The 20,050-nt window shown below is 35.0% G+C and overlaps 2 protein-coding genes across 2 annotated transcripts in view; one reads left to right on the top strand and one right to left on the bottom strand.

The window, feature by feature from the left end:
* Window positions 1–8,711, bottom strand: part of LOC106673674 (probable phospholipid hydroperoxide glutathione peroxidase) — an 18,513-nt gene extending 9,802 nt beyond the window's left edge. Inside the window, exon 1 of the mRNA XM_024230103.1 lies at window positions 8,574–8,711. The gene's annotated coding sequence lies outside the window, so the exon portion shown is untranslated. The remainder of the gene's footprint in view (window positions 1–8,573) is intronic.
* Window positions 1,371–19,903, top strand: LOC106661068 (fibulin-5). The gene is made up of 17 exons (XM_014384198.2): window positions 1,371–1,563; window positions 12,844–13,000; window positions 13,076–13,154; window positions 13,221–13,368; window positions 13,588–13,732; window positions 13,804–13,916; window positions 13,971–14,039; window positions 15,358–15,498; window positions 15,565–15,690; window positions 15,772–15,912; window positions 16,028–16,216; window positions 16,487–16,627; window positions 16,690–16,801; window positions 16,874–17,007; window positions 18,666–18,795; window positions 18,851–19,043; window positions 19,096–19,903. The coding sequence occupies exons 1-17, from the start codon at window positions 1,497–1,499 to the stop codon at window positions 19,306–19,308; spliced, it is 2,298 nt and encodes a 765-aa protein (XP_014239684.1). The 5' UTR covers window positions 1,371–1,496; the 3' UTR covers window positions 19,309–19,903.
* The last annotated feature ends 147 nt before the right edge of the window (window positions 19,904–20,050 follow it).

The raw sequence follows: 20,050 nt of genomic DNA, 5'->3' as shown, positions 1-20,050 counted from the left end.
ACTGGAAAATGCATTTATTGACTTTATCAATTCTAAAAATTCTGAATTCTACTCAGACGGAATTAATAAGTTACCAACACGTTGGGAGAAATGTATTGAGAGTATGGGAAATTATTTTGATTAAAGAACATTGCTTTAAAGTAACTAGTTTCTTTTTTTTGTTTAATACCAAAATCCTGCATTATTTTCCGGACAACCCAATAGTTCAGAAATTGTGCAGAAAATCATATCGACCAGAATTATTATTTTTTATTTTAGTTTTTACAAATTGCACAAAAAATGATATAGTCAGGAATTTTTTTTTTTAAATTTCAGTTCAGAAATTGTGCAGAAATTCATATTGATAAGAATTATTACTTTTATTTTAATTTTCAAAATTTGCACAGAAAATCATATAGTCCGGAATGTTTTTTTAAAAAAATTTTAGTTCAGAAATAGTGCGGAAAATCATATAGATTAGAATTAATTTTTTTCTCATTGTAGTTCACAAAATGCACAAAAAAATCATATAGACAGGAATTATTATTTTTTCTTATTTTAGTTCAAAAATTGTACAGAAAATCATACAGATTAGAATTAATATTTATTCATATTTTAGTTCAGAAATTGCACAACAAAATCATATAGATCGGAATTATTATTTTTTCTTATTTAGTTCAGAAATATTGCAGAAAATCATATAGATTAGAATTAATTTTTTTCTTATTTTAGTTCACAAAATGCACAAAAAATCATATTTACAGGAATTATTATTTTTTCTTATTTTAGGTCAGAAATTGTACAGAAAATCATATAGATTAGAATTAATATTTATTCATATTTTAGTTCAGAAATTGCACAACAAAATCATATAGATCGGAATTATGTTTTTCTTATTTTAGGTCAGAAATTGTACAGAAAATCATAAAGATTAGAATATATATATTTTCATATTTTAGTTCAGAAATTGAACAAAAAATCATATCGATCGGAACTAAAATACGAAAAAAATATTAATTCCGATCTATTTGATTTTCCGTACAATTTCTGACCTAAATAAGAAAAAAATTAATTCCGGTCTATATGATTTTCTGTCCAATTTCTAACCTAAAATAAGGAAAAAAAGGAGTTGCGATCGATCTGTTGTACTGTACTTAATTGAAACACTGGGTTGCCGATTATTCGACTGTTTTCCAATAAGGCATATTTAATAAATCAATACGTTCGTATTGAAAAAATAATTAATTAAAAAATAAGCGTGATTTATAGAAATTGACCTTTTTTATAAAAAATAATCGGAACTGCAATTTTGAACTTTAAAAATATACTTTCTGTATAATTAAAATATGAATTTGTCAACGTATATCTCTAAAATAGTCGAAGTCCTTTCCGACGGGGTTAACATAAAAGGCGGCGAGAGATAACGCGTACAGGGTGCGGTAGTGGGGTTGGTCGTAGGGTCCTATTTGCCGGAAGCTCCGACGTTATATTCTTCGTTCCAGTTTCAGCAAAGAGCCATGACGGCACATACGACGACGACCCTGGTCGCCATCCTCTTCTGTTTAGCCATCGGGGGAGTAACAGGTAATCGGGTTTTTCTTACTACACGATGGGAAGCGAGGGCTTAAGACGTTCGTTTCTTAGGCGACTTGACTAGAAGTTCTGTTTTTTTAATATGCAGTATTTGCATATTGATACGTGTAATTTTGCCTGTTATTTCGTTTTTTATTTTGAAGAAAATCTTCACACCTTTAATGAATCTTATATCCCGAGACGCCGGGTGTCTGAATTTATCCGAAGTTTGGGTCCGATCCCCGGTCTCGTCCTTGGGATGGTAAGACTTTAATTTAAATTGTAAATTGTCGGTTTGACCCGTTGGTCAAGACACCTGCAGCGAGTCGGAAACCGTCCTGAAAAATCTATATAAATATATACACACACACAAAAACAAAACAAATTTGGTAAATCATACCGACGTACAACCTACTGACGATCGGATTTAATTCATTTACCTGCGCGATGACAGCGTAAAAAATTATTAATTAGATTGGAAGCTCAAAATTATTTTTAAAAAATCGTACGGAGAAAATTCCACCAGAGTAAACTGAGAAAAATCGTATTTCTTCTGTTACTAGAAAAATATCAATTGCCAAAAGGAGTCGTAAAAATTGATATTTATTGTCTATTACAGAAAGCGAACTGATTGGATTGTATTACATACTGACTGATAAGGCTGGACATGGTAAATCTTTTTTAGAAAAATTCTTTGCCTTCTGTTCAAAACCTCATAGCACTAATGAAATGACCGATCCGTTTAACAAAAATATTGTCAGCAGTTTGTTTAAGCCTGTTAAATGAAGGCTAAATAAATAACTACTCTTTGATCAAAGCCAAAAGGCAGATAAACTGGGAAAAAAAATAAGAACACTACATGTTAAATGTTAAAGTGAATAAGTTCTTCAGTGGTCTTTTTAATTCAAAAGGCAGAACTAAAGAAGAACATGGACACATTCGAAGATGAATGTTGGACTAAGAATTTTCATGAGCGAGGGTGTGAGGGTCGAAATCATATTTTAAAAAAAGCTTTCCCACAATTTATTTATTTTTCCATGGGAGGTGGAAAAATCCTAGGAAGCCGGACTAAGCGTTTTTTTCTACTTTCACACAAATTAGAAATTGGCTACAAAATTAGACGATCGATTATTTTCCGTTTTTCAAAAATGACAGGATAGAATTTCAAACGTCCAGCCGCCAGTGGAAGACGAGGTTCATTCCAAATCGTCCAAATCCGTTTGACTAAGTGATTAGTAACATTCTAGGTGAGGTATTTTTCTAACCTTTTATTTTTTTTATTTTTTGGTTTGCTCCGTCAAAAGAACGATTTCGCCCCTTCGCTTGTAAAATCATCCATAACATTTCAAAAAGATACAGTTCAACAAACAAAAAAACCTGAAATCTCATTTTTCATTCAATTGCACTCAACACGTAAAGCAATAAAACGTTTTATAATATTTTTTATTTAATTCAACCTCGGTTAAAAATAGCAAAACTTAATTTTTGAAGTTCACATTGTTGTTTGTTTTGTTTTTAAATTTCCTTGGATGAAACCCGTCAACAGACTGTAATAAATGAACTTCAACGATCTTTTTGACGTTTTAATCCTGGATGTCCTGGAATCTGCGAATAGGCAAAGAAAGCGACTCTAGATTCCCTAACCATTGTAGCACGTTGGGGTTAAATACACAAAGCTGCGAACATAAACGAGTAAAGTTGTCAGCAAGCAAATTAAGCCACTCCAGGCTTTAAGCAAAGCTAAATGAAATGCCCACGACTAAGCACAAAAGGAGGAACTGGTCAATTTCCCTCGTTTTATTTTTAGTGGTCTAGATTCAATTAATCATTTCATCGACTGTTTTCTTAACGAAATAACCACGGACTAAAAAACTACAAGAAAAAAAAAAGGAAAAAAGAAAACTATTTCCCTAGTTGGGAGCCAATCTTGTTTGAGGAAGTACGGTATCTCGTTTCCTGAGAAGATTCAACGTTTCCTCAGTTCTCCTTTTGGTTGTGATGTCTCTGTCGGAATTTAAGGACCATACCTCAAGCCGTGAGGGCCGGATTGAAAAAAGGAAGTTTATTCCCACAGATAAACGTTCTTCATGGTTTACGGACTCGGTTTCAAGAAGGATATATCTTGAAAGCGACAAGACGATCGCACACTAAACACTGATAAAGGATTCTTAGATTTTTCACAATAGTATCACTCCTGACTAAATACACTAGAAACGTACAACAGAGACATCCATTCACTATACATAAACTATGATGCAAGCACGTCGTTTTGTATACACACGTCTCGCTATCATTGAGACGTCCGGGTATCATGAATAGTCCACCGACTATCGGCCTTATAGTTTCTTGTGCAAAATGTATCAACGTGGAGTCCTATTTTATGAAATGTTTTGCGTACTGGGCGAGAATTTATGGTTTGACAAGTCATCACGTATGAACACGGTCAATTCGTATATCCAAAAGAAATTTTTTTAGTCTTTCATACCGTCGACGGTTTGAAATCCTATCCACTTCGTCGTAATTTTCATTTCATCCTATACAACCTTTCTTCGTTCGGTTTTTGTTTTAAGCTTGCTAGGCTTTATGTAAGTCCTTCCTCCCAGCCCCTTCGCAGAGATGATGGTTCTTGGGCCAAGTCCGAAGAAGAAAAAAAACCCTGTTTCTTAGCCCAGCCCGGCATTCATAATCCTCTATAGACAAGTGAAATCGAACAAGATTTGAGCACTCCTTTACCTTTTTCTCTTCCTCCTAAAGCATTTTCACCTTCCGATACTAAACACATAATCAATCACCTACCCCTCAAAAAGAGTCCGGGATTTGATTTGATTACGCGTCAAATCCTTCGGTACCTACCAAGTAAAAAGCCCTCGTTTCCTTACTTACATCTTTAATTCCATCCTGCTTACAGCTTAGGAATAGTAGTACTTCCTACTATTTGGAAATTTTCCAATATAATTCTTTTCTATAAAGCAACCAAACCTGTCAATTTTCCTTCATCTTACCCCCCTATCAGTCTCCTTCCTGTAATGAATAAAATTCTCGAGAAACCCCTATTAAAACGCTTATACCCTATTATTTAATCCCAAGAAACTATTCCGAGTCAACTGTTTGGATTTAGGTCCCTACACTCTACAATCCATCAATGTTCTCGCCTTGTGGACGTCATTCCATTCTCCATTGAAAAGGGTTTGAAACCCGAGCCTCATATGGAAACTGAAGGCCATCTTATACAGTAACTACTACCTTATTCTAAAATCGTGTATGTCTGACCGTTACTTCAGAGTGAGTCAGGGCACAGCGATATCCTCTAACTAACCTATCCAAGCTGGCGTCCCACAAGGGAGCATTCGCGCACCTCTCCTTTACACGTTATATACTGCTGACTTTCCTATCCTTCCATCCTTCCAGAAACAATTATCCACTTTTGCAGACGATACAGCAATCCTTTCCGCGCATAAAGATTTAGTCACCGTATACAAAAGCCTTCAAAACCATTTGCAGAGCCTCAACGTTTGGTCCAAAAAGTGGAGCACTAAAATAAATGCAACGAAGAGCCAATACATTAACTTCTCACTCAGACGTGTTACACTACCATCCACTTACTTAAATGGGATTTCACTACCCCCTGTCAAACACGTACTTTAACTTGAGGCTGCACTTGGACGAGACTTGCCTGGAATCCGAACACAAGACTAAAACGAAACGAACTAAACAGACGTTACAAACTGTTATTACCACTATTCGACAGACGATCCAAACTTCCAACTTAATTACAAAATATTAATACACCATGGATCTCAATCCTATGTGGACTTGTAGCATCGAACTCTAGAGTATACCAAGCATTCCGACTCCCAACGCATCCAAAGATTCCAATCAAAAGACCCAAGAAGAATATTTAACATTCCTTGTTATGTATTAAACCTCACCCTACACCAAGACCTTTATACTCCCTTTGTACCAGAAGTAGCGATACGCTATTACAAAAAATTCTGTCAGTCACTTTCCACACATCCCAATGCCTTGGTCCATCAGCTCAGTTCCACTATTATCCCAGATCATCCTCCCCGTCGACTCAGACGCCGATGGCCACGTGATGTCCAATGTAGTGACGAAGAAAATTAAAAAATGGTCATTATTTCTCCTAAAGGAGGCTCACCACTGGGTGATATCTCCTCACATGTTTTTCATGTCAATTTTGTCCCTACAGCATTTTTACCGTTGAAATTGTTTTACAGATGTAAAAATCAATAAAACAAAAACAGCCAGCCTGCAAGCAGACACTTCAGAAATAGGAAAGGATATGTTTTCTATAAATGACCAAACCATCTCACCCTCTTACCTAAGGATTATGTACATAGACGAGCCTGCCCTGTACACGACCAAACCATATTCAATAAGTTTCAAATTGAACATAAAAGAAAATTTAGTAATGGCATACTGTAGCTGGTAGTGGATAAGCCACGTGTCCATGTGTACACATTTTGTGACAAAAGGAGAGGGCAGGTGTTGGCTGTTTTGACCACTACTTGTACAATGAAAACGAATACTAGCCGTTAACTTCCAGTAGCTGGCACTAGTCAAAAAGTGTACCTCAAATTGCATGCCAGTTACTAGCAGTAAAACAGCTATTGCCCGTCCCTGACGTTGCCAGTGCTGGCTGGTATTGTTAGTAATTTGCCAATAGCTGGCAACGTGCCACTCAGGCAAAATGGAGCAACTACTGGCTCGCTATATCGACATCCATGGTCTTCAACCAACAGCTCCTCCCTTCTCAGGGCCACCAAAAACCCCAGCCATTAAATAGCTATTATTCAATACAAACTAAATTGGATAATTACTGGTGAATTGTTTAAAGAAAAGCTTGCTAGAAAGTTCTTAGTATAAAAATCGTCGGTTATACAAAATATACACTGATGGACAAATTTAATGCACCACTCAATTTATTTAGTTCAAAATAAACCCAGTATCTTTCTACATTAGTTACAGGTAGTTAAGAGCTAATCATAGTCAAAATAAAAAGTAAATAATGTTTGTTTATTTACTGATTAATCCCATTTGCACAAAATGGAGCATTATGCCTTTCCATTCTGCTACGCCAGTTAATCTTTTCCCTTTATTGAAAACATTTGATATTATTCTTATTCTTAAACCTTTTTCAATGGCTCCAGTAAGGCATTTGAGTATGACAGGGTCATAACATTATTAGAGGAATGGTAGCCAAGCGAAATCGCCAGAAGACTGAAGAATCACTCTACAGTAGGAAGGGTTCCTCGGCGTTTCAGAGAAACAGGACTTCCCACTAGAAGGCCAAGACAAGGTCGGCCTAGTCTACAGACGAGAGAGAGACGATTGAGTCATCCGTCATAAGGCTCTACGAAACCGCAGCATTACGAGGAATGAGATAAGAAATCTGATAAGACAAGTCGGAAATGTTTCGACTTCCTCCAGGACTGCAAAAAGAAGGCTTAATGAAAATGAACTCATGGCCTGTCACCGGCCTCGTGGACCTCATACCACAGCTCAGAAAATGGTCAGGCTTCAATCTACAGGGGAACACATGAATTGGACATTAGGGGCCAGTTCTCTTTACAGATGAGATGAAAGTTGGCCTCAAATCTTCAGATGGGCGTAATTTCATACGGAGACACTCAGGAAAAAGGTCCCATGCAGTATGGTTCCTCAGCTGGCATTCCATGGTGGGTCATTGTCGTTGGTGGGGCATATCTTTGGCCGCCCGCACCGAATCGGTTGATGGGCGAGCAAGATCTCCGACTTCACAGAGGCACTTACAAGGCATAATCTATAAACATGTAGTGCCATTTGCCCTCCACATCGGTATGAGATTCTTGCTGCTAATGCCAGGCCCCAGAGTACGTATTGTGTATGACTACCTGAATGAGGTTGGAATTGAGCTTGGTGTGGCCAGCTCCAAGTCCAGATTTGAACCCAATCGAACACATTTAGAACCAACTTAAGGAAACCCAGGACCTAACACCCTAGAAGAGTTGGAAACGTCTATTCTTGATGGATGGGAAAGAATTCCTCAGGATTTTATCAGACATATTTTTCAAGGAATGCAAAGGCGTTTAACGGACGTGATTCGTCCCAGCGGTAGAAATATTCAGTATTAAAGAGAACAAAGTTTTTTAGATTTTTTTTTTTAATTTTTTTTCTTTACTCAATTTTTTTTTTTTTTTTTTATTAGGTAATAAACAGTTTTCTTTACAAGTGTCCTATTTTTGCAACAAAACCCATTTTTGGTATGCAAAATATGAATAAACCTAAATACGCGCGTTAATTTTGTCTATCAGTGTACATCGAATCACTATCATGGCTCCGCTCAGTATCGCTATATTGCACAAAGGTTGAAATATGAAAACTGTCATTGGCTGTATGTATTTACATTAGCTTATAAATTAAAAACATTTTTTTTGACATTCTTGCATGTTTTGATGTAAGAGTTGCGCATTTAACGTGCAATATTTTCAGATCTGATTTCTGTATCTGCGTTATCTGCTAAAATGAAAGAAAAAAATGCCAGGTTTTGTTAAAAATTTATCGCCGTTTAAAAAAAATGATTTTTCTTTTTAAATAATCAACCAATGATTTCAAAGCGTTGTGATTGTATAAGATCAATAACTAGCCAAAACAGCATTTTCTTGAATTATTCAACGAAAATGAAATCAGCCGCAGAGTTGATTTCTCGGCGAGTTACTCAGAAAAGACAAATAAATAAAATTCTATCGTTTGACAGTTACATCTCGGTCTATCATCGCTGATTCAAAAACGATCTCGCTCGAAATCAGCGAGAATAGATATAACAAGATGTTAACTGTCAAACTATCAACCATATTTATGCTATCATCATGTTTATCACCCAGCAGACAGCAGAAATCTCACAAACAAAATTCGTTGCAATTCAATTTAACGATCAAAACAAGATGCAATCGTTTTTCCCCTGGTTTTGCGCGTTGGACAGGAAAAAAACGAATTTTATCGGAACTTTAATAATCATTTACCTTGATTCGTTAGTCGGTCGTTATGCTCCGTCAGGGATGAAATTCCACTTCACGATGATGCTGGTTGATGCAGATGAGTGTAAACTGTCAGTCGTCAACAGTCCGCTGGTGTACTACTGCGACGAGCGGCGACCATCGATCTGGTCGACTCGTCCTTCCGAATCGATGTTTTGCACGGGAACAAGAACCAATTTTAAACATTCTTCTTGTCCCTTTTTCCAAGTGGAAACTCTATTCCGTTTGAAAATACCCTACGTTGTCAAAGAAAGCATTTTTCAACTAGAGTGGCTGCTCATTTACAATTAATAAATGCTGCGATCCCCCCTCTCTATAAAATTGGAATTTCACCTAAACCACCCTGGCTGCTTCCAAAGCCTAATCTATGCTTAGACCTTATTAAATTTTCTAAGCAGAGTACTCCCCTCTACATGTACAATCAAGAATTTTACAAAAAAATCTTTTCGAATCCCGTACTATGTTTTACAGATGGCTCAAAAAATGATGTAGGGATAGGTGCTGCCTTTTTCACTTATAATAATAATAATGCACAATATATGTTTACCCTACCTATATGTAGCAACTACACTGCTGAGATTATAGCTATAGCAAAGCGCTTAGCCCCATCCAGGGAAACGATTGTCATCTGTACTGACTCTTTGTCGGCGCTATTGGCACTTAAAAACAACTTTTCTGTACATCCATTGATACAAGACATCCTATTTACCATTGAATCTCTGCAAAATCAGGGAAATAGAGTAGTATTCATATGGATTCCTGGACACTGTGGAATATCTGGCAATGAGAAGGTGGACCATTTGGCAAAGTAGGCTGTCCTTAATGGAGTTAAAATTACAACACCAAATTCCAATGTGACAGCTTGGCATAAAAGAAAGTCTTGGCAGTTATGGCAAACAGAATGGGAAACGACTTCTAATGTCAAACTTAAAAACGGAGATAAAAAACTGTGTAAAACCTTGGACCTCATCTCATAGAGGTTCCAGGCACGAAGTTGTCTTTGCTAGGCTCAGAATTGGTCATTGTAGGCTTACTCATTCTTATCTCATGGCAAAAAAAGATACTCCACTTTGTGATGTTTGCACAGATAGAATAACAGTTAAACACATTTTATCAAACTGCAAAAAATATGAAGGAGAAAGACATCGGCTGGAAATTCCAACGAACAACAAAGACTTGCTTGGTGATGACTCCGACCAAATAGACAAACTAGTAACTAGTAACTTTCCTAGTAACTAATTTTGGAAATATGACGATAAAATGATATAATAATTTAATACAAAAGAACATTCATTTTATGCAATAATCTGTATTTCACTCAATGTTGGGAGGTGTCTTGGAGTGCGGTTTGGGTGCCCGTCGGGTGGTGGTTGTGAAGGGTATTCGGGACGCATGATACTGCCGGGGCCCTGGTTTCTGCTATCGGGGGGTTCCTGAGCTGTGGCCCACTCACCACCCAGCTTGAAAGTTTTTAAGGCGGAAAATGACCCCCCCCCCCAAAAAAAAAAAAAAAAAAAACATTCTTCTTATTAAATATATTACAAAGACAATTACAATAATAATAATAAATCTTAATTCTGGTAAAAGCAGTACAAAATATGATCAGGAACATCGCCTATGTTCAAAATCAAAATCTATTCAGCAGGTCAATTTAAATAAATTTTACGACTCAAGGGCCATAATTATAAGTTTAAATAAATGATATTCAACAATTTCACACTAGTAAAATTTTAGTTATATATAAAACTCATGCTGAACCGGCATTGGGTCAACTTATTGGGTCCGTCTTGACTCGGGGGTTTGTCACACTACTCAGACACGTTTCGGCATTGGGCCATCATCAGTGAGGAATTGTCTGTCACTTTGTCCGAGTAGGGCTTAAAACTAGCCAGTTCAGCATGGGTTCGCCTAATCTCAGACCACGCCAAAATTGACTTAATACACTTATGGAAAAATATACACACCGCCCTTAAATATTAGTGAATTTAGGTCTATTCATTGCATACAAAATAGGTTTGGTTGTAAAAATAAGACATTTAAAAAGAAATTTTTTATTGTTTAATTCTAAAATAGCAAAACAACTATTGAGTAAAGAACAAAAACACACAACAAATTTGTCCCCTTTAATACCAAGTATTAAAAAAAGTATTTACAACCTATGGGCTATGACACGAATCACCTCTAATAAAAGGCTTTGCATTTCTTGGAAAATAATTCTGATAAAATCTTGAGGAATTCTTTCCCATTCATCAGGAACAGCTCCAACTCTTCTAGGGTGTTAGGAACTGGGTTTCGCCATCGTACTCGTCGCTTAAGAAATAAATAAAATCCATTCGATTGGGTTCAAATTTGAATAGTTAAATAGTATATATTTAAATAATTTCATCAGGAGATCGACCAATGTGAGTCGATTATTTAACTTAAGACCAAGATAGGTGTGGCATTCACTATTTAATATCTCATCCATTAATATTAATTATATCCAAAATACCAATAACACGATGTTTTCATTTGGGAATAGCCATGTTCTAACTGAGCATACCAGTGTGTTAAACTCGCGCTTCGGACTCGCATATTTTCTCCTAACCCTACCTGAACCCTACATAACCATTCATGACCTTAGTTGTTCCTCCCAGTGCCCTTGTGGTTACAGGCTTTTGTATGCTAAACATTTGTATGAAGGTAGATGTTTACCAATTCTTCGAGTAAATAAACAAAATTTCTATGTACATGCCAATGAAGAAAAAGTTTAAGGATAAAAGAAGTAACCCTAACACTACCCCTTCCTAACCTAATCTAACCTGACCTAACCTGCACATTCTTTAGTTAAGGTAAAAACAAGCCAGTCCTATTTACGAAGTTACAACAGCCAATATTGGTCCATTATGTAATCTCCAATGTTTTAGAGTTCTTAATTATACTTAAGGCTTTTTATCCGATCAAAAGCTTTGTTAAAGGATCCTGTTTATATTATTAAATAACAAAAAACAATTTCACTCTTCTCTTCATTTATCTCATTTTTGTTTCTTTATACATTTTTTGCATATTTTCTCTACCTCATGAAAAGCATTGGAATGTGGAAAATGGAAATATGTAACCTAACCCTACCTAATCATTCTTAACCTAAGCTAACCCGACCCAACCTATGCACACAAAGTAAAAAGGATTTGGCCTTTTTATGGCCTTACCAGTATTATTATGGACTATTGTGCAATCTTCATTTTCATTACATTCTCTTCATTTATCTCATTTTTATTTCTTTATACATTTTTTGCATATTTTCTCCACCTCATGAAAAACATTGGATCATGCAGATATGTAACTTAACCTAACCAAACCCAACCTTTGCTCACTCCCTAGTTAAGCTAAAAAAGATTTTTGTGACCTTACTGTGATTAATATTGGACTATTATGCTATCTGCATTTTTAATATAGAGCTCTTCATTAATTAAGGTTTTCCATCTGATTCAAATGCTAGGTTAAAGGTTCTTGTGTTTTAGTGTTTTATTATTAAATAACAAAAAAAAGGTTTCACTCTTCTCTTCTCTAATTTAATTCTTTATAAATTTATCAACTGCTTTTATAAAAAAAGCTAAGTAAAAAGTTTAAAAATAAAAATAGATAAACAGTGAAAGAAGAGAGAAAGCAGAAAAAAATTTAACCTCACTCTAACGCTAATATTACCTAACCATTACTAACCTAACACAACCTATGCACACTCCCTGTGGTTAAGGTAAAAAGGAGTCAGCCTCTTTACTTACCTTGCACACCATGACCATTATTGGACTATTGCACAATCTCCTTCATTGCCTAGAGCTCGTCATTAAGCTTAATGCTTTTGACCAGGATCCTAAAGCTTTGTTTTCTCCCCGAAGTAGGAATATAAACCTGCATCGCCTTTTGTACCAATGATGGAAAGTTCCGTTATTTTTTCTTCCTGGTAGTAATTATTAATAATAATAAATTAATGGTCTGCAGTCCTACTATTATTCTAGACCTGATACTTTCTAGGTTTAGTAGTTATGTGGATAGTAGTTTCTGTGATGGCCTTTTCATGAACTTTTTTGCATGCCTTTATCCTGATACAATCCCATGTAACTGAGGATCTACCTTTCTGGAATTCAAAGGGTTCAAAATTATGTTCCTGGTCACAAAAAAATAAATAAATAAATAAAAAATTTATAAAAAAACTACAAGCACTACAAGACAATAAATTTATTCAAATTATTATTTAAAAATTGTATTTATTTTTCAGGTGGGGAATTAGAAACGACATTGTTCAGATGCTGCAACTTTGGATTGGGTGCAGTCAACAAGAATTGTAGTTACACAAAGCCTATCCAGCACATATCACTGCAAAATCAAAAAATCTGCGCTTCAACTTTAGAGTTATGTTGCGCCAGAGAAAAAAGGTTCTAATAAAACATAAACAAGCTTCATATTTATATCATCATTAAATGTAATCACTTTTTGCTTCACTTTTCCAGAGAAAAAAATTGCGAAGATGGCAAAACAGCAGCGCAAAATGGTGAACATTGTTCATACTTAGATAATAATGACAAGCAAGTTAGTATCATTGCTCTTTAACTATTTCAAACAATTTAAATACTTACATTATCTGTTGAAAATTAGTTCTGTTGTGAAGCATGCACGTTAGGTTCTCTTATAGGAGCTACTGGCAATAACTGTAATTTGGGAAGAATCGACTTTGGCACACTTCTAGGAACAACTTACCTGTCTTGCTGCAGAAATGCCAGCACCCAGCAACAATATCAGAGTAGTAAAGTATCTTGATTTAATGTCTATATAACAACCAATCTGAATAATTTGTTATGTAAACGTACAAATTTTTAATAAGAAGCTCGTTGATTTGATGCATTTCATGATGCATATACAATGTTGAATTAAGCTTACAGGGCTGAATGAGCACTTGGATAGATAGATTGACTTGTTTTTAACTATATATATGATTTTATGTTAATCAACTAAACTCATGTAGATCCAGATAATATGTGTGAAGTACTTCCTGGTGAACTTTGCGCACATAACTGTCATTCTATTCCCGGTTCTTATAAATGTTCCTGCAGACCAGGGTATGTACTTCTGCCAGATGGGAAGTCTTGCGAAGAAAATATTGCTGATAAGTATGTTTTGTTTATTTAATTTTTATTTTATTTTATATTGGACTGAAAGCAAAGTATTTTCTTTGATTCAGGTGCCAGTCGAGTGCTAATCGCTGCTCTCAGAGGTGCTCTTCGTCAGGAAGTAACATTGTATGTTCATGCTACCCTGGCTATTATTTGTCACAAGATAAAGTCACATGCAAACGTATGTCTGTATAAAGTAATAAATGACATGATTTAATCAAACTTTTTATTTCAGGCATGCCAGACTCCAGTCAACGCTGTAAAACAGGCTTTGCTTATAATTTTACAACAAGAATTTGCTCTGGTAATTAAAAAAAAAAAAAAACTGTAAATTATTTTTGTCACCCTCCTATAGAACTTGTATTAAATACAATTATAATATACATTTAGAACTCCATCCACTATGCTGAAGCATGTGTTCCACAAGGCAGCATCCTTGGTACTATTCTCTATTCAGTATACAATGCAATTGGTACTGTACTCCTCATGTCCTTTCAACAAACCCAGAACAATCTCTCCTGTTTGGAAGAATGGTTCAAGAAATGGAGAATAGGACTCAATGAAACCAAATCCCGGCAAATAACTTTTCACCTTTCGCTGAATCACCACTCTTTTAATTTACAACTCTGTTCCTCTCCCAGTAACCAATGTCGTCCATTATTTGAGACTTTATATCAACAAAAGACTTGGAACCCCACATTTAAATGCCTCCTGGACAGACCATAAATTTATAGAAATGATGAATGGTGGAGTAAATGAGTTGTTCAATCTTTTTAAACCATAAATTTTTCTTGTATTTCCATGGATTCTGTATATATTTATCTCATTAATTTTATAAGGTAGATGACAGACCAAGTAAAGTGATCAGTTAAACAAGTATCATATTATTTTAAACTACTTTATTACATTTGTATTTCTTAGCCTTTGTTATTACATCTGTATTTAAAAAAAATTAAATTCTAATAGTAAATAAAATCATCATAATTCAACTGAATGTAAAACATTGAATCATGGATATATAACTTAACCCCAACACTGACCTAACCTAACCCTACTGAACTTAACCTAATCAAAACCCATGATGTCATTACATCTGTTATTAAAAATTAAATTTTAATAGTTGATCAATCACTGTTATTCAATTTAATGTAAAATAATGAATCATGGATATATGACCTAACCTGTCACTAACCCTAACTCTGACCTAACCTACCCTACTGAACCTAACCCTCCATCCAACAAACCAAATGAAAACCCATGTGCACTTGTCTAAAAAAATTGTGCATCCAGCCACAAACATCCTTCCAGCAATTTCCCCAATTCACACTTCCTATCCAACCTTATTTACACAGACCTCCAAAATTGCAAGAAATCGATAGACGTCTCTATAAAATCCTAGACCCTCTTCCCAACCTCTCCAGCCCTACACCTTTCATCCCCAACCCTTCTCCAATCCTCTTAAGATGCCTAAAGTGCCAATGGCCTCGCAGTTTCCTCCATAGTGAATGCTGCAAAAATAGTGCTGTGATAAAATTTTAATATCAAATTTATAAAGAGAAAAAGTTGCTTCTAGCACTCTAGTGCAATTGTAACATTATAATAAATATACAAAAACCTTTTAGATATAGACGAATGTGAAGAACAACACTTTTGTAACATTTTCACACAAGATTGTGTCAATACTGAAGGGAATTATAGATGCATTCCAAAACGTAATTGCAGAGTTGGATTTCGCTTCAATAAACAAAGGAATGCTTGCATAGGTACAATATTTTATAAGCATATATAATTAAATGTATATTTAATATTATGTAATGAACTTTCAACAGATATTGATGAATGCACAGAACAAAAGCCATGTGACAGCACGCAGATTTGTCATAACACAGAAGGAAGCTATGAGTGTTCTTGTCTCCCAGGCTACTCAAGAGACCATTTAACTCTTGGGTGTATTGGTAAAAAAATATTGTTTATTTGATTTTTTTGACTAGGCTTTCATTGCCTTTTCAAATTTTAATCTATACAAATTATTGCAGACATTAATGAATGCCAAACAAATGCAGCTAACTGTAGAATAGGCGAAAGGTGTGACAACACTCTAGGGTCATATATTTGTGTCAGAAATGCAAATTGTGGGACTGGTTATACATTGAATGCGGTCACTGGTAAATGTGAAGGTAGGTCTATTACAATGTATCAAGTAATAAAAAAGATCTTTTACTACTTTTCTGGAGCTTATTAATGGCCAGTTTTAAGATTACCGGATAAATAAGTAAAACAATTTTTTGTCAGATAATGATGAATGTGCATCAAACACTCACGACTGTGATCTCGCTGGTCCGGATAGGGTGTGCTTGAATACTCAAGGATCATTTCGGTGTGTTCGGAGAGCAGTGCAAGGTAATGGCTATTGTCCCAACAACAACTGTAATCCTAGACCATGTCCTCAGGGATATAAATTAGTCAATCGTCAGTGTGTAGGTATGTCAACGAATTTTATTTAATTATGTTTTAATTTGAATTACTTGATATGAAATTAGTAAAAATTTGTTGCTGTTGAACTGTTGTGAATAGTGTTACAATTTATCATTTACCATTGTCTGTGATATTAGAAGATGAATTGATATCTTCTCTTTTGACCCAACATGGTATTTTTATTCAAATTATTCTTATAAAGGTTATGATTTTAGCATAATGGATTGTCTATTTAAATATGTTTTTATTTATATTTTTTGTTTACATCCTTATCAGACATCAATGAATGTGCGGAACGAGTTCACTTGTGTCCTCGCAATGAAATATGCGTTAATGTACAGGGGAGTTATAGGTGTAATAAAGTAGTCAATTGTGAACCAGGGTTTAAACTAGCACCAGATCGAAGAAACTGCATTGGTATATTGACAAATTAGAAACATTGTATTTACATTATTAATTAATTATATTTCTTTAAATAGACATTAATGAATGTGTTGAGCATGCTGGTCTTTGTAGTCATTCGTGTATAAATCTATATGGAAATTTCACATGTGGTTGTAACCCAGGCTACAAATTAGATGTGGACAACAGGTACCTATATTATATAATTGATAATATAAATAAATCTAGAACTATATTTGTATATATATCTATATATTTCAGATCCTGTATTGATATAGACGAGTGTGAGAATTCCTTCCAAGTATGCAACGGATTATGTGTCAACGAACCTGGCAGTTATTCCTGCCAATGCCCTCGCGGTTACAGACTTTCTTATAATAAACATTCATGTGAAGGTAGATATTTAAAAGTACTTAAAGTGCATAAACCAAATTTCTGTGTGTATGCAAATGAAGAAAAGGTTTAAGGATAAAAGAAGTAACCCAAACCCTACCCCTACGTAACCATTCATAACCTGATCTAACCTATGCACACTCCCTGGTTAAGGTAAAAACGAACCAGTCCTATTTACGAATTGATCATGGCCAATATTGGTCAATTGTGCAATCTCCAATATGATCTGGAGCTCTTCGTTAAGGTTTTCTTTTTTCATCTGATCCAAAGCTTTTTTTAAGGGATCCTGTTTATATTATTAAATAACAAAAAAAGGTTTAACTCTTCACTTCATTTCTCAAATAAAATTTCTTTATAAAATTTTTGCATATTTTCTTCACTTCATGAAAAACATTGGATTGTGGAAATATGTAACCTAACCCTACCTAATCATTCTTAACCTAAACTAACCCGACCCGATCTATGCACACTAAGTAAAAAGGATTTGGTCTTTTTACGGCCTTACCAGGACTAATATTGCACAATCTTCATTCTCATTAAAATAAGGCTTTTTATCTGATTCAAAAGCTTTGTTGAGGGCTCTTGAGTTTTATTGTTATTATGAAAAAACAAAAAACGGTTTCACTCTTCTCTTCATTCCTCTAATCTAATACTTTATAAATTTATCAAATGCTTTTATAAATAAAGCCAAGTAGACAGTTTAAAAAGCAGAAAGAAATTTTTAACCTACCTCTAACCCTAATCTTACCTAACCATTCCTAATCTAACCCAACCTATGCACACTTCCTGTGGTTAAGGTAAAAAGGAGTCGGCCTCTTTACTTACCTTGCACACCATGACCATTATTGGACTACTGTACAACCTCCATAATTACCTACAGCTATTTTGACCAGATCCCAAAGCTTTGTTTTCTCTCAGGAGTAGGAATCTTAGCCTGCATCACCTTTTGTATCAACGAAGGTCATATTCCAATATTTTTTCTTCCTGGTAATATTTGTACAAGCTTCTTTCTGTGTATTTGAATCACTGCATATGCCTCTAGAGTCTGCAGTTGTACTATCATTCTACTACTGACACATACTAGGGTTAGTTCATTTTGCCTAATGTACTGGACTTTAGAAAACAACTGAAATGTATACCAATAGATGCGACACACAAATACTTCAGATCTTCCTAGGGTTAGTAGTTCTGCAGTTAACTTCTACAATGGTCCTTTGCTGAACTTTTTCCCAAACCTGGGAATACAATCCCATTGAACCAAGGACTTATTCTTAAAACATTGTCTGATAGATCTACGTTTTTGCCAATTCAAAGGGTTCAGGACTGACAGATGACTGACTGAGCTATCCTTGACCAATTTCTCGGCCTCCGCATTGCCTCTCTGCCTTGTATGGCCTGATACCTAAAATATGGTAATTTTGTCGTCGTCGTTAATGTCTCACAGGACCTTGATGCAATCCCAAAAAGCTTCGGACTTTACTTCTTATTGCCAACTGTATACCAAATATAGTCAGCAATAACTGGGATACCCTTCTCCCAGTCTATATTCTACATGGCATCAACAGTCAGCCTGAAGTACCTCCCTTAGCTTTAATTGATTCTTTTTATATGATTAGGCCATTGAAGCTTTTCCTTCAATGAATTCAATATTTATTTTCAGACATTGATGAGTGTAGAGAACCTGATGCTTGTTCGCACAGCAATGATACATGTCTCAACATGAGAGGGGGACACAGGTGTTTTCAAGTTACTTGTCCTCCGGGATATGAAAAAGATTTGAGCCATGAAAAGTAAGTTGTTAATTATTTTTTTATTATACATGTATAACACAAATTCTATTTTTAGCCGCTGCAGAAGACAAAACAACAAGTGTCATAACAATGATTTAGCTTGCACAGAACAGCCATTATCGTACACATCTCATTATATTACAATCACATCAAACATTACAGTTGAACCTTCAGGGCTGGATATATTTAACGTAAAAGCACCCAGTTACTCATTGACAACGATTGATTTTAAACTGGAACTCTCACAGGTAGGGGGAGAAATCTCCATGAAACAAAATTTACGAATAATGTATGTTTTAGGTTATTGCTTCGCCTCAGATCAGAAAAGCAACAATGGAAAATTTCGCCTTAAGAATGAGCGGACACAACAAAGCCACACTTACAATAATAAAATCAATTGAAGGGCCTCAAGACATAGAAATAAGATTGTACATGAATTTCTTTACCAACAGAATTTACGGCGGGACCACTGTTTCTATAGTTGAGATTTACGTTTCACAATTTCCATTTTAGGATGTTGGGTTTAATTCGTTTCAAATTCACTTTTATTATTTAACAATCGGTAACATTTCTATTTCTAGTCTGGAGTGTTTTAAGAAATTGAAGAACATTGTAAACAAACTCAAGGGGGGGAAAGGCAAATATTTGTATATATAAAAATAAATAAATAATATTTTCAATCCATCAAATATAATGAAGGGTAATTTTGTAATAAATTTTCTCACAAGAGAATAAAATACAATGGGACAAAACATTATGTGATATTACAAAAGTATTCATTTGTCTCAAATCTTTTCTTCCGAGGATGTGAGGTTAAGTGAATGATTGAAGTATGCAGGACTAGATAATGCGTAAATATAAATTAATACAAACTGTTACAGTTTTTTGAAGTTGTTAACGATGTTCTTACATGTAATTTATTAATTATACTGATCACTTGTAATTCTTTTACTAATGGTTATTAGGCTTTTCTCTCTGGTGTTTTTTGTTTTGTGTTTGTTAAGTCGTTTGCTAATTGACTTCAGTCTATTGTTGTGTGTTATTTTTATTTTTCTTGTTTTTAGTTTTTTTAGAGAGCTTGTACTAAATATAATTTGTATGTCATGTATTTTTGTTCTGATAATTTTGTGTGTCTTGGTTAGTACATTTGTTATCTGTTGCTGTTGGTTTTCTGTGCGGGTTAAATTTGAATCTGCAATAGTCAGATGAAAGGAGTTCTATTTGTAGAGTTAATGATCCATCGCAACCCTAACCC

Source organism: Cimex lectularius, unplaced genomic scaffold, assembly GCF_000648675.2.
Source record: "Cimex lectularius strain Harlan isolate CLEC.00 unplaced genomic scaffold, Clec_2.1 scaffold60, whole genome shotgun sequence".
NCBI lineage: Eukaryota > Metazoa > Arthropoda > Insecta > Hemiptera > Cimicidae > Cimex > Cimex lectularius.
Note: the sequence above shows the minus strand (reverse complement) of the source record. Positions and strands in the feature narration are given on the sequence as shown.

Bases quoted from the DNA above. Each gene is read 5' to 3' on its own strand.
- LOC106661068 (XM_014384198.2), top strand. From the start codon at position 1,497: ATGACGGCACATACGACGACGACCCTGGTCGCCATCCTCTTCTGTTTA. The intron at 13,369-13,587 runs GTAAAGTATCTT...AAACTCATGTAG, and splicing joins CCAGCAACAATATCAGAGTA to ATCCAGATAATATGTGTGAA. The intron at 18,796-18,850 runs GTAAGTTGTTAA...TTCTATTTTTAG, and splicing joins AAAGATTTGAGCCATGAAAA to CCGCTGCAGAAGACAAAACA.